The sequence below is a fragment of the Populus nigra genome, chromosome 8 (genome assembly GCF_951802175.1).
Source record: "Populus nigra chromosome 8, ddPopNigr1.1, whole genome shotgun sequence".
NCBI classification, from domain to species: Eukaryota; Viridiplantae; Streptophyta; class Magnoliopsida; order Malpighiales; family Salicaceae; genus Populus; species Populus nigra.
The window spans coordinates 14,376,360-14,391,238 of NC_084859.1; the positions used below are offsets into that span (position 1 = coordinate 14,376,360).

At 33.5% G+C, this 14,879-nt stretch overlaps 1 protein-coding gene across 3 annotated transcripts; it reads left to right on the top strand.

Annotated features, from left to right (window-relative positions):
• The first annotated feature begins 1,535 nt into the window (after window positions 1-1,535).
• Window positions 1,536-9,613, top strand: LOC133702243 (uncharacterized). Of its 3 annotated transcripts, none has more exons than XM_062126538.1 (12): window positions 1,536-1,877; window positions 3,102-3,220; window positions 3,310-3,416; window positions 3,504-3,591; window positions 5,957-7,022; window positions 7,147-7,201; window positions 7,317-7,398; window positions 7,570-7,650; window positions 8,030-8,134; window positions 8,234-8,283; window positions 8,408-8,534; window positions 9,258-9,613. In XM_062126538.1, exons 1-12 carry the CDS (start codon window positions 1,670-1,672, stop codon window positions 9,348-9,350), a joined length of 2,181 nt encoding a protein of 726 aa, XP_061982522.1. In that variant the 5' UTR covers window positions 1,536-1,669; the 3' UTR covers window positions 9,351-9,613. The 3 variants fall into 3 exon arrangements, with proteins under 3 accessions (XP_061982522.1, XP_061982523.1, XP_061982524.1); XM_062126539.1 differs by having other exon boundaries at window positions 1,537-1,877; window positions 9,261-9,613; XM_062126540.1 differs by lacking the exon at window positions 3,102-3,220 and having other exon boundaries at window positions 1,714-1,877.
• The last annotated feature ends 5,266 nt before the right edge of the window (window positions 9,614-14,879 follow it).

The following is a 14,879-nucleotide window of genomic DNA, read 5'->3' on the forward strand; positions in this document are numbered from 1 at the left end:
AAAAAAAAAGTCACTCGAATAATGCAAGTGAATTGCACAGTGCACGTTAGACAGAATTTCAAAAAGCAGCTATGAGCTACTTTGTAAAATTCACGTTCAAAACGTGAAATTACATGGAACCACTAAAATTAAATTGTGTTTTTAGTGTAACTAAATATTATGTTTGCTGTGGTTACTCAAAGCAGAAGTAACCACGCAAACAAACGGGCTCACGTGTACGAAGAAGATCATCAATGCCTAAACAAAGCAAGAATCAAGAGATGAGGAAAAAAAGGACAAACCGACAACAAAACAATGAGGGAAGAAAATAAAACAACCACCAGAAGGAAAGAAAAACCAAATGCATAACTTCAAATCGACGGCGAAGCACAAACAAACAAAACATTGGTAACAAATGTCTTGAGATAAATCCACTCTGCATTTTCTATACCACAATCTCCAGACCTCTGGCTGGAAAAGGTTGCGTGACAGAAAGAAATTATGACTTCTAAGTAAATAAGCCGCGTCAACAAAAAGTCATGACTCGAGTTTTCATTTTTCTTGCAATTATGCGTTAACTTGGGTTTTCACAGCCCACACCGCCTCAACCCATGTTGTTTAAGGATTTTTCTTCATCCTCGTAGCTGCAAGCCTCCAGCCTCAACATAGTCATGACTCGAGGTTTATATATACATATATATTACGATAAGACTTACTTTAAATAAATTTATTTAAATGATATTTAATTGGAACTTGCCCTTAAGAGTGCGACAAGTCTTAATTTGAAAAACAATATTTATATAGAAATGTCATTTTTTTCTAAAAAACAAAATGAATAATAAAAGGGATATTTAATTAGAAAGTATATTTTTTATTCATTATTTCAGATCAATAGAATTTGTTTTTTTAATTTCTATCTTGATTCACTTAGTTTTCCATTCAATAAACCATATTACCATTAAACCATATTTCAAATCAATATATTTTTTTTTTAATTTCTATTTTGATTTGCTTAATTTTTTATTTAATAAACCATATTACCAATAAAAAGTTTTTTCTTTAAGAAAATAATATATACACAAAAAAATATAATATTGGCTAAAAAACAATTCTTTTTATTTATAATTTAAATCATCATCTTTTTTTAGGAATACCAATTTGTATTTCCACTTATTTGAAGAATTTCTTGTTTGAAAAGTTACCCATATAACTATTAATATCAACAATTTTCTTTTATGAATTATCAGTTCATATATTTAGTTTAATTCATAAAACATAAACATTATCTTTTATTTATAATTAAGTTTATTATAATAGCCAAAAACATATCCACAACATCCAAACATGTTTTTTTTTTTAACGTTTAAGCAGTAAATAATAAACCAACTTGATATAACGTAGGGGTATTTTTTATTTTAATCAATTGAGATCGACCATAACTAACACATGAACGAGAAAAAAAAAAGACATTTAGAAAAAATAACAAAATAAATAAATAAATATGACAGCGTTGATATCACCGTCAGAAGACTAATTATAGAAAAACAAAATTCAACTACTGATAACAGAAATGTCAAAACATCCCCTCTCTCTTTACCATATTACGTAAGATAGATTATTATCGTTTCAACCCCCTACTGTCTCTCGATCAAAATCAAAATTTCACAATTGTCTCATCTCGAAGAAAGAAATGGCTTCTACTTCTTCTCCAGGCGAAGAACCACAAAACCAGAATCAAGATCAGCAACAACAACAACAACAACAACAACAAGTAGTAGTAGCAGTGAAAGAGAGAGAGAAAGAGTGCCTTCACAAAACCAAAACGATACACTTCTTAGGCCGTACCACTCCTATCGTTCTCCAAAACGACAATGGACCTTGTCCTCTCCTTGCCATCTGTAATTCTTTTCTCTCTCGTCCCTTCTTGTTAACTCATTTGTTAGGGTTTTTAAATTTCTTTTGCTTGATTTCCTGCCAAGAAATTGAAAACTGAAACTTGAAATGTTCTGTTTTATCAGGTTTCCGTGAAAATAGGAAAGCTCGTTTCGTTTAAGCGTGTTATCTAATTTGATTTTAAGTAAATTGACTGGTTTAGGCAAGTGTGATTTCATTCTTGGATATTCTCACAGTAGCCAAACTGAAACTTAATTTGGATCGTAAAATCTGCTTAGGAAATTAAGATTAATTGCTTAACTAGGGGTAATTTCGAGGTGCTGATGATGCAAATTGAAAAACTCAATAATTTGGATCAATTGCTTGTTACCTTTTCATGTTGTTGAAGTTTAATGCAAAAAATAAGCTATTGATTTTGATGTTGTGAAGTAGTACTTTTCACCATTGAAATTGAAAGAACCAGGCATTTAGGTACATTCTCAATGATTGTAGGTTTTTTTTTTCCTTCCCATTTTGCTAGTAATTTGGAGAGAAAACAGAATATGAAGGGAGTTTAGCTAATGTTGGAATACTTGTTGATATAACGTATGGAGAAACAGAACCTATGATATGCTATTTTTTATTGCTTGTTTGATAATTTGGGAATTTGATTGCTAGGATTTCATTCTTTTTGGTAAGAAGGTTTCAGTACACTACTGGGGATAGTCGAGCGCAAATTCTTACAGAAATTTTGAGTTATATCTAATTTACTGTTGGGATTCACTGCATTGGTGTAAATGTTCTTTTCTTTTGTTAAGGTTGTCATTATTCTGGCAACACAAACTGGTAGGATTGATTCTTTAGAGGAATATCATCTTTTATATTGTTAAGGTAATTGTTGTTCTGGTGCCAAGAAATTTGACAGTTGACTTCACTGAACCCAAAACAATCCTGTTAGACATAGTCCACCAGACACTGGTTAATAAATTTTGTGTTTTTATCCTTAACTACCATAGAGGAGGCTTGGATTTTTTATTTTCTCATTACTTTAGTTTATTGGTGAAAGAAGGGATTATTGTTTAAACATCAAATGCTGTTTTGGATGTATCTTGAATGATTATTTTATTTGCACATCTTCTGCAAATAGATTATTTTATAAAATATCTATAAAGGATCATTCTTGTCAATTTATTTTGGGGGAAATACAACTAGAATTGTGGTTTGATTATGAACGTGTGGGCTTGCTATAGGTAACGTCCTTCTGTTAAAGAATAATCTAAATTTGAGCTCAGATAGCGCTGAAGTTTCGCAGGAGAAATTGCTATCCCTTGTTGCAGAAAGGTTGATTGATTCCAACAGTAATGTAAATGTAATAACTATGAGCAGATTATCTTGTTTGTTTGATATATTCATTATTAATCAGTGCATATTATTTTGACTGCTTCTCTCACCATGCAGAATAAAGATGCAGGATATGTCGAAAATCAACAGCAGAATATTGCAGATGCCATCGATTTGCTTCCAAGACTTGCAACTGGAATTGATGTAAATTTAAAGTTTAGGAGGTTGGCCTCTCTCTCTCTATCTCTCTAGGTGTGTGTGTATGTGTGCACTTGTACTTCTTTCTTTAATTAACATATATGACCATGCAGGATAGATGATTTTGAGTTTACCCGAGAATGTGCCATATTTGATTTACTTGACATTCCTTTATATCATGGTTGGATAGTTGATCCCCAGGTATGCTCTTTCCAAGCATTACATTTATATTTCAGTTAAATTATAAAGTTTTGTTTCTCCTAGGAATAATTGATGCCTAATTGCCTGTATGGTGGTGTTAATAAGAGGGTGTTTTCCTAATTATACTTGACATGCCCTTCCTTCTATTTTCAACTTTGCAAGGGTGATAACTGCATGATGGAAATTTTTGGAATGCTCTGCCCTTTATAATTTAGAGGGCTTGATTCATGTTTATTAATTCCAATGGAGAACTGAAGAAGTTTTAAGCTATCTGGTTCTACCTATCTTAACACTCTTATTGTATCTTTTAGGCTAATGTACTGGTTCTTTGAGTTTATCAAACACCCTCTTCCATGCAGGGGATTATTGATTTTTCTCAGATTGTGGCCATGTTGTCCCATATTGCCATCATCTGCTGCATTTTATTTTAAGTAGGTAACTTTGGTGTAGGTTCTGTTGAATAGTCCCTTTTTCTCTGATTTTCATTTATTTATGTTTTACATTAACATCTGAGTAAATGTCTAATAAAATGATCTTTTCATGTGAATGTTCCACATGTGTGTCCTTCAAGGTGTAGCATGGATGCTGGCCGGCATGCATATTAGGGAAAATGACAAAATGAAAACATTTGCATGTTTATATTGTTGGGCACTGAATAACATCGAGGATGCTAAAATGCGAAGCTTGGTGTTTCTTGTAGATCATCAATGTCAATACATCTTAAACTTGGTTGGCTAAAGGACAGGAAATCATGAGAGTTTAAGCTTTCCTCAATGGAAATGCGTAGGACAGATTCTTGATTGTGGAGATTTGAAAACAGTTTGTGAATGAAGCCTCATTCTTGTAGCCTCTCTTTTCAAAGTTACCAGAGGAAAAACTTTCCGGCACTATCTTCTTGTTACCTATTGAACATCTTATTTTTTTCCGGAATCAATTGTAAGTCTGTCTAGTCAGGTTCTGCTTGTCTTGAAAGGGAAACAAGAAGTTGTGGATAGGTGATGTAGGACAAGAGAGCAAAATCACCAAAAAAAAAGAGAGAGTTGATGTAGAATAAGAATCAGAATAAAAAATAAAAAGAAGCAAATGAAAATACTTGTGTGAAGCAGTAAGCACCTGTCGTGTTAGGTATTTTGTTTTGTACCTTTTGCTGCTGGTGTAACTTGTTTGGAAGCCAAAGTAAAACTTATTAACATCATATGAAAGATTAGGTAATGCTGACAAGAATTGGAGGCTTACAGATTTTTAGAAATTAGTTTTAGTTTTTCACTACTGCAATGTGAATCAACTGTTGTTGATTCAATCTGCTGTTACCTTTTCAACTTGTATTGATTCAATGTCCAGTTGCCTTCCAAGAAATATTTTTGCTCGGTCTATTGAAGCCAATGGATAGTTGTTACTTTGCAATGGGCTCTGTTCTTGATCAGATTTATTTGTTGCTTTGTTTTTTTCTCTTGAATACAAATATTCCTATTTCAAATGAAGGCCTTATTATTTGGGCATGGTTTACCACTAGGCTAAAGGGCTTAGTTAAAACATTAATATTTGGGCATGATTTACCTCTAGGCTAAAGGGCATAGTTAAAACATGTCAGCAAGGCAATGGCACTTGAGATTTTTTCCCTTTGTCTTGTTAGATAGTTTCTAAAAGCTATGTTTTGCATGTTGCTTAATCTCTTGTTCAAAAGAGGTCCTTCAGACAGAGAGATTTATTTCATAAACAATGAGCTGCTGAATCAAAGAAGAATGAAAGCCATACAAAAAATCATAATTACTGAGGCTCTGTGCATCAAGTGGCATAGAAAGCCTCGTTAGTATGCCTAGTGGTCTTAGGGTCTGCTCTGTGGGGGTCTCAGATCCTAAATTATGTCATTGAAATCTTGTCTTTTACTAATGATTGTGTAGTTTTAACTTTTGCATTAGCTTCCTGTATCACCCAATGTTAAAGCTTAATTGCCTTGTCACCAGATGAAACCATTTTCTTATGTGTATGGTTGTGGGTTCTTTTTGTTTGGATATATCTCAGTTATTATGTTGTTGCTGAGAAAGGATATGATATTTCACAATGAATTTTACCAATACATCTTGATTGGCATTTTTCGTTCCTTTTGCTCTCTTTTATATTTTATTATTTGTAGGTTGCCCAATTCTTAAAGTTTTTTGGAACCTTGTAATTGAATAAGCATATTTTGTTAGTTGCCTTATGCTTGAGAAATAAGTGCTTAAAATTATCAGGATGTAAAATCAACAATACATGTTCCCTTGTTCCTTAAATTGCCCTTTTTTTTTTTATCAGAAAGCCTCTAGTGTTGAATGTCTTGATCTGGTTTAAGATTGAGATGATTAATTTTCTTTATTCAATGCACTAGGACTATGATACTGCTAATGCCATTGGGCCAAAGTCCTATAATACTCTTATGGGGGAGCTTGTTGCTCTTGAAACAAGAAACATGGAGGATGAAAGTAAAAATTTGATCGGGGAAGATAGTAAAACTAAAACCGAGGAAGATTGCATTGACTTTGTTGCTGCGACAACTGCTACTTTGGGTGTTCCTTCTCCTTGTCTTTCAAAGGCTAGATCTTTTGATGATTCTCCACATTCAGTCTCTGATCATCAAAAAGTAAGAAAAGGGGATTTAGAAGAAGAAGCAGAGCTATTGAGGGTCTTAAAATTGTCAGAGACTGAGTTGCCAAATTCAGTGGATGATTCTCTTGTAGCCGATGTTGATGGAAGGGTTGTGTCTGTTGGCTCACATGAAAGCACACCTATGAAGGGGACCATGGTTGTGGCTTCCTGGGATACATCAGAGGGGCATGTCGGTGTTGAAATCAATCTTAGTGCATTGAGCACCGATGATAATAATAATCTGACATCTTCGGAAACTCCCCCAGGGAAACTGACAGGCTCTTCCTTAAAGACTGATCTGACCGATCATTTTGATAAATCAGTTTGTACTGAATCTGGAGAACATTTCTCTTGTAATGATGTGATTGAGAATAGTAGTGCTGACACAGTTGTTGAGATTCAAGGTGCATTGTCCCTTTCTTGTGCAAAAAGTACTGGATCTTTTGATGGAGACCCCACGGATATTTTGCATGATGGTCAGAAGGTTGAGAATCAGTCCACTTCTATTACCGAGGTTCACAAACCAGCAGATATTTCAAGTGGGCATGAAATGTTGGATTTACCAGGGTTAGCTTCTGTAGTTCCAGAGTCAGATTCATCTAGTGGTAGAATGCAGAATTTTGATACACCTGATACCTTTACTTCAAGTGTTGATGGAAGTGGGCCCATATATGAGGGAGAAGAATGCATTTTAGATTCAAGAACTTCAAATTGTGAAGATAGAGAGCCTATGTATGAAGGTGAGGTGATTCTTTCTGAACAAGCTGATAAAACTGTGAGGTCTAAGGATGAAATCACTGCACAGCAAGGTGAGTGATGATTCGTGTTATAGCATTGGATTTTACACACTACCATGTGCATATATTAGGTGCTCAGTTAACAAGTAATGTGAATATATTTGACAAATTTTCATATTCTTATCAATTCTATTAGGGGAGCTGATAAGGAACTTTTTGAAGAACAATGCTAGTCAGCTGACCTTTAATGGGTATGTTGGCCCACTGCTTGGCTAGATAATCTCTCAATTCCTTGTGGATTTGATTATTTATTTTTTTGTGCTGGGTCTGGAGATGTTCATCTGATTTCCTTCATACTTTTTGCAGCCTCTTTTGCTTACAAGATGGGCTTAAAGAGCGTGAGTTGTGTGTTTTTTTCCGTAACAATCACTTTAGCACCATGTTTAAGGTTAGTTACAGGCTGGGATGCACCCTTTTGTGGCTTAGCTTTCAATGTCAAAGCTTCTGATTTTGAATTAGACCTGTTTAGCAAGCAGTTTAAAGAAACACTATTTAGTTCCCTGTTTTTTGTTTTCTGAACCTCAATTGTATGATTTATCTACTATTGTATGATTTGCAGTATGATGGTGAACTGTATCTTTTAGCCACAGACCAAGGTTACATTAATCAGCCTGATTTGGTGTGGGAGAAACTCAATGAGGTTAGACTGTGAGCTCAGATATCTTCAAGTTCTAGTCAAAACTAGAATGCAAGTACATATTTTGTTATTTTCAAAAATTGGATTGAGGTTTGTTATTCTACATGTAGTCAAATTAATTTGATTTTCTGGCAGTAGTGCTGTATTGGTGTGTTAATAGATGGCAACGGTGATAAAGATTTTCCTTTAAACTCCTAACTTTCAAAAGCCCACGAGTAATAATGGCATTTTCTCCGTCTCTTAATTTCAATTTTCATCTGTAATGTTAAAATAGAAAACAAAACTATTATATCTCAGATTTCTGAATTTGCAACAACTTAGTGAAGTTGTAGGTATTGTTTGTGGAGTTTGGTATGCTAATCCTGACTTCCCATAACTTCAGGTAAATGGGGATACATTGTTTATGACAGGAAACTTCAAGGAATTCAAGGCGAAAAGTCATACAAATGATCCATGGGATGAGCAAAATGCTATGAGCAGTACTGCTGTATGCACTTCTTTCCTTGTCCAAACTCCAAAGTATTCTAAGTCTTCGTTTTTGTATATTTTGCTGCCATGGAGCTTATTTTTAATTCACATGTCTCAGGACTATCTTGCTAGCATTGGTAGTGCTGCACAAGCGGGTGTGGATATAAAGTAATCCTTTTACTTTTTTCACTGTCTCACTCATTTAATCTCATTTGGAATGTGCATACACGGTCATTACTAATCTAGTGATCTCTTTGCATAAATATATGTACTAACTGTGCTATTATGGCAGCTCTGATCTGCAACTGGCAATAGCTCTGCAGCAACAGGAGTATGAGCAGCAGCAGCAGCAGCCGCAACACCATAATGTGCAGCAAGCATCCGCCACTGGTGGTTCAAGACTAATCACAGGGCCCCAGGTAAATCATTAATGATTTTTATGCTTTGGAGGTCCTGGATATTTTATTGACTATTGAAATAAGAAATCAATGCTAATAGTTTTTCAGTTGATATTGTTTACTGGCCTCCCTTAGCTGGTCAGCTATCTGAGGTGATATCTAAAAACAGGAGTAAACGCAATATATAATTGTATATGCATGCTTATGTTCATGTATTAATTCCACAATTGTTCTCCTATGAAGAAACTAGAAATTTCTATTAAAAAAACCAGCATTAGGATACTTCATCAATGAGGTTTAAAGAATTATGTATATTAATTTGAAGCTATTTGACCGATCAATAATTACAAGATGTTCACAAATTACACGAGTTTCTAGCACTTGTGCATCCAAAGTCTTAAGTTGACATGGCGTTTGTGAATTCCCCACCTTGGCCTTTTCTGTTTGTCATCTGCCAATTTGGCAGTTTGATCAATGATTTATCATTCATCATGGATGTCAAAAAGAGCCTTCCATTTAGCAGGATCTTAGGATGGCATAAAGTAAAAGGGTGAGATAGTGCCCTATATAGAAATGAATTGTTCAGACTGTAGATCTTTTTTTTTCCTTGTCTTTTATTGGAATACCATTTGCAATCATGCAATCTTTTTTGTTTCAATCTCTATTCTAATGAGGCAGGCCAGACTTTTTTGAGTTAAAATTTGTAGGCATATAGGACTACTGATTCACAAGATGTTTTTCTAGCAGGTGCCAAGGAGCAGTGGTAAAACCGCATCTTCTTCTTCTTCTTCTTCAAGGCTTGACACAAAACCAAAAGATAAGTGTAACGTGATGTGAATTTTGTTGGAGGTACCGTGGAAGTCTGTTCTGTAAATGGCGTATATTTTGACCCATTGTATCCTTGAGAACAATAAACTGCAGGAGTCAAGATTTCTCTTGTAAAAAGGCAGTATATAGCACCCTAGCAAAATCCTGCGATTTTGTTAATGTTTTCTTTTTCTTCACCCCACACTTGTAAGCAGCTTAAATTTTTCTTTTTTTTGGAATAGTTGACAGATTGAAAGAGGTCCGTTATATGCAGTGATGGCTTTAGTTATTCAGTTGAAATGTCTATGGAAGTGGCACAGGCAGGTCCATATGGAGGACCATTTACATTCCTATTCTGCAACTTTTTCCTGCCCATGCAATTTCGCCTGGCCGGATAATATCTTGTCAAAAGCTAAATGCACGCTCGAAAAGTTATCGGGATGTTTTCGAACTACCGGTCTGGTGTTGACGTGGAACAACAAATTGGGATTAAATTTTGGATTTCTATGAGAGCTATTGCTTCTCCTATCAAGTTTTTAATGTATAGAACGTCAGTCATTTATTGGAATGTCAGCGTCGAGTGTTGATGGGTCATGGAAGGGACCTAACCTTTAGAAATGAGAATCCTTGGTGCCCAGATCGAATGCAATGTGCTTTCGATGGTTCATGTTGACTGCATCTCCTGGTGAGAATTGTTTTTACCCTAAAATCAAATTGACAATGGGGACTACCTGTAGGCTTATAGCCGATGTGCCTGTGTTCTTTTATCGTTATGTGACCCAGAATCAATCAATCTTCAACGCTTAGGTTAACCATACAGCGACACAGATTCGAATAGTTCTGAATCAGGTTCAGGCGAGTTTATGGCAGGCCTTGGAATTGGCGGCTTCCACGGGGGATTTCTATTGTCAAGCTGGTGCTAATGTTTTGTTTTGTGCATGATATTTAGGTTCAAATTTTTTGGTTTGGGGGCTCTGGTTGCAATTTGTGTGACAAATAGCTTGGATATCAGCATGGAGACAAGTATTTCTTTACATTAGGAGATGAGTTAGAGAGTAAGGAGAACATCTACGAGAACTTTGCAAGAGAGCTCCACGACGGAGCAATGCATCGTCGGAGATAGCTCAAAAGAAAAATTTACTACTTTGATAATGAGTCGTCCCAGCTACTAACGCAGCATGTAGCATTCTTGTTGGTCCATAACCTAACCCATCTCGAACAAGACTGCACCATTACAGAAAAAACTAAATGGTGGGGGTAAAACATTGTGGATGTAGAGAGAGATCACCGTGGACTCAAATGGTGTTTTCCCACCCTTTGTTTTTTTATCTGCTTTGACATGAAAAAGAGATAAAAAGAAAGAAGAAAGGTTTTAAGATGATTCCCTCTAGGCATGGTGGATAGAAGATGAAAAAAATTTAATGTGCACTTGTCTGCATAGGTTCAAGGCTTAATTGTGAGTTTGGGCTGTAGCTAAATTCAGTTTGGAGCAAGGAGATTATTGTCAAGAAAAAATGTTTGCTCATGTTTGAAGCGATTTGGTTTGGTGTCGCATTTTAGATGCAATAAGCGAGGAAGAAAAGGTGCGCCGCTATCCCCTCCTCGTATTTGTATGAGCAGTGCTTTTGGGTATAAAGAGATGTTTTCTGTGTGAAATATTTACCTATTGGTAGGTTGTCATTGCCTCGTGAAGGATCTTCGTTAACTATAAACTAAAATGGGTCAGGATGACGTGTTAAATTAGTTTAAGTTATTTTTTTAATATTAATTTGATTGAGAATTAAAATTTATAATTTATTTATTTATTTTTTATTAGATTATTCTAGTCTCATGACCTGAGAATAGTACTTAACAAATTAACCCAAGTTAACTAGAATTATTTTTTATGCCTTTTATTTAATTATTTTTTTTTAATTTTATCATTCAACATTAGATCGGTTGGGAATTAAGTTTCATAATCTGTTTTGATTTATTTTTATGAGAATATATTGATCTCAAGATCAAGGCTACGGGTTTTGATATTTTAATCCTGGTTAAATCTCAGGTAGTTTTTTTTATTTTCTTTTTAAGAAGTTATATCGGTCTCATGACCTGGGTAACAGGTCTTTCAACATTGGACTTACTTTTTATTGGGTTGTCATCGTCTCATGACTCAAGTCGCTGGTTTGATGGGTTAACTCAATTGACTTATTTTTTCTCTGTTTTTTTAATTGATTTTTTTTCTAATTTCATCAATTAATATTGTATTTGATTAAGAATTAGACTTCATGATTTGTTTTAGTTTGTTTTTCATTAAATTATCCTGATCTCATGACTTGGTAATAATGCTTAACGGTTAACTCGGTCTGACTTGACTTTATTTTTCATGTTATTTTTAATTAAGATTTTTACAAATTTCATCATTTAACATTATGTCCGACAAGGACGATTGGGAATCGAACTTTATAATTTGTTTTGACTTTTTTCTCTATGGGGTTATCTCAGTCTCAAGATCAAAGTCGTAGATTTGACAAGTTAACCCGAGTTAAATTATATTATTTTTTTATTTTTTCTATAAAATTATCTCGATCTGATAACCCAGATCATAAGTTTGGTAGATTAACTTTGGTTATTTTTTATGTTCTTTTTTTAATTGATTTCTTTTTTAATCTCATTCTTCAATATGGAAATGGCTGGGGATTGAAATTCATAACTTGTTTCGATTTGTTTTTCATGAGGTTATCTCGATTTTATAACCCGGATTGCAAGTTTGGCTTATTAACTCGGGTCATTTTTTATTAATTAATTTTTTTTTCAATTTCACCATTTAATATTGGGTTGATTGAGAATTAGACTTTATAATTTATTTTGATTTGTTTTTTATAGGATTATCATAATCTTATAACCTGAGTCATAAATTTAACACGTTAATCTGGGTTGTCTAAGGTCATTCCAATATGTTGTTATTTTAATATTAGAAAAAAATATCATCTTGAAATTTTATTTAGTCAAATATTGTTTTCACGGGTTGTATAGGTTGTTTTTGAACCAATAAAGTCAATTAGGTTGCATTAGGTAAACCCTCACACAATTTAATTTTTTTTGCTAGAAAAATAGCAACATTTAAATATTTATTTTTATGTTCAAGAAAAAATTAACTTCACCGGATGTCTCATAAAAAAAAATGATAAAAATTTGCTAGACTATAATAAATGAAAGAGAAAGACATCGGTTAGATACACTTCAACAAATATATATATATATATATAAAATCTTGATATAAAAAAGTTATAAATCATAATAGAGAAATTATTATTAATTTTGTTTTTGAGGTTTTTAAGTTAATTGATTAGTTTTGATAGATTCTATTACTAGTGTTTTTATATAAAAATTTGTTGAAGAATAGATTTTTTTTAAAAAATAAAAAATATCCTAGGCATCATTAGATGCAGACCTCAAATCTCAAAAGTTAGTTTCGTACAAACATTGCTCACCGAAAATGACATTCATCTTTTCCAGAAAGTCCAGTGCAACTTTAAACAGTGACCGTCTATACTATATTCGAGAAAAAAGTGCCCCATTTATCAGAAAAAGGATTGACTGTCCAAAGTATCGGCGATCCATGCCTTAAAACAACTTGATTTAATTAAATTCTCAACCTTGTAATTTAGTGGTAATTTAAAAGATGATATATCATTATAAAATTAACACAAGCAGACAAGAATCTAAATCTTCTGGTAACGCAAGATCATTTAATTGCTATTTAATCAAATTCTCTTCTGATTGACCTCTATTGAATATATTACTTATCATATGCCTAATTAAACCGGATAAATAAATTGGGCAATTAGCATAGAATTTTTTTAAAAAAAATAAGTGAATTAACACAACATTTATTAAATAGTTTTAAACCATAATAATTAATTATTATCATGGTTTTAAATCGTAACAATTAATCATGTCACATCCGAAAATTGCTTTATCAATTTAATTGCTATTGCGAATCTAAACCGAGATACCTTTCACCGGAGACTTGAAGCTACTTTGGCTTCTGGTTTTTGTTTATCTTTGGTTACGAGATTGGCCTTCTCTATCCAGCTCGGGAGAGGAGAGAGAGAGGGAGAGGGAGAGTGAGAGGGGGAGAGAGAGAGAGAGAGAGAGGAACAACACACGATGCTCTTTCTCTTCAGCAGAGCAGGTAGAGAAAGGCGCCAATGGTTTCATAGAAAAATGTCTAAAAACCATGAGTTTGGCCTTTCATGTGCATTGGATGCATACGTATGTGTCCCAAGTCCCAAGTGCTGTGTCACTGGGAGACATGCATCAGTTCTCAAACATGTTACTTTCTTTTACTGTGCTTGCCTTCGATGGGTTTCTCTTCTAGTTCATGGTTTTTGCTTGAGTGGTTGCTGGTGGTGGTGGTGGTGGTGGTTAGGCATTCATTGTTGCCGTTTCATCGTTTTGCTTAGGCTCTTTCAACTGGTAGACAAACCATTAAAGAATACCAGAGCAAGGAGAAGGAAAGAAGGGAAAAGAGAAGACAAATAAAGGAAAGGTTCGAAGGAAAGAATGGCAGAGTCGGCTTTAAACTTATTTATTTTCTAATTCAATTAAACATATCGTACTTTTCAAGGATGACATGTTTAATTATTATTTTTAAATATGATAATTACCGATAAAATAAAAATATTTTATTTTATTAAAAAAATTTAATTTTATTAAAAAAATTTAATTGTATTATTCCATTAATAATTTTAAATACTATACTAATATTTTTTTAAAAAAATCCAATTAAACCCCACTTTCCATTTATTGTCGAGCTTATACGTACTTATCAAGACCCCCTGAACAAAATACACTTAATTAGAATAATAAAAAGAAAAAAAAACAATAAAAATAATTGTCAGGCCAGGCCACTGGAAGCAGCTTTATCTGATCTCACCTCCTGCCCTTTCGTATACAGCAATTATCTGATCTCACCTGCTTCGTGCTTTTAAAATTTTCTGCAATATATCGGAATTGGTACAGAAAGTTTTGTGTCTCAGATCCCAATATACTGCCCCCTTCTTTTCTCCTCTCTCCCACGCCTATTACAAGAAACCTCAGGTGACTGGAAATGTATATAATCATTAATTTAGAGTTAATTGAATTAATGAGATACATATAAATATAAATGGGTCCAAAAACTCATATTAATAAATAAATAAAAACTGTTTCTCTGATCCCTCTCAGCCTTTTCATTTTAAATCTTTTATCAAAGTACCATGGTTTGATAAAAAAAAATTTAAAATAGTATATAAAAAAATATTTAAAAAATAATATAGTTTTAATTTAACTGTTATTGAAAAATACGGTTTTATTAATAACTATTAATATTAATTGCATTTTATTAAACAACTGTTAATCTCATTAGCAGTTGTTCATAATTATTAAGCAACCACTACTAAAAATAACGATTGTGTCCCAAATTCAATTTCAGTATAAAACATTTACAACCCAAAGCCAAATAAGACTATAAATTATCAAACCTCAGACCCAAAATTTAAAGTGTGATATTTTTAACATTGTTTTATTTGTTAA

Coding starts and splice junctions, on each gene's coding strand:
- LOC133702243 (XM_062126538.1), top strand. CDS start 1,670: ATGGCTTCTACTTCTTCTCCAGGCGAAGAACCACAAAACCAGAATCAA. Junction 3,417..3,503: donor GTAAATTTAAAGTTTAGGAG/GTTGGCCTCTCT, acceptor ATGACCATGCAG/GATAGATGATTTTGAGTTTA. Junction 8,284..8,407: donor CAAGCGGGTGTGGATATAAA/GTAATCCTTTTA, acceptor CTATTATGGCAG/CTCTGATCTGCAACTGGCAA.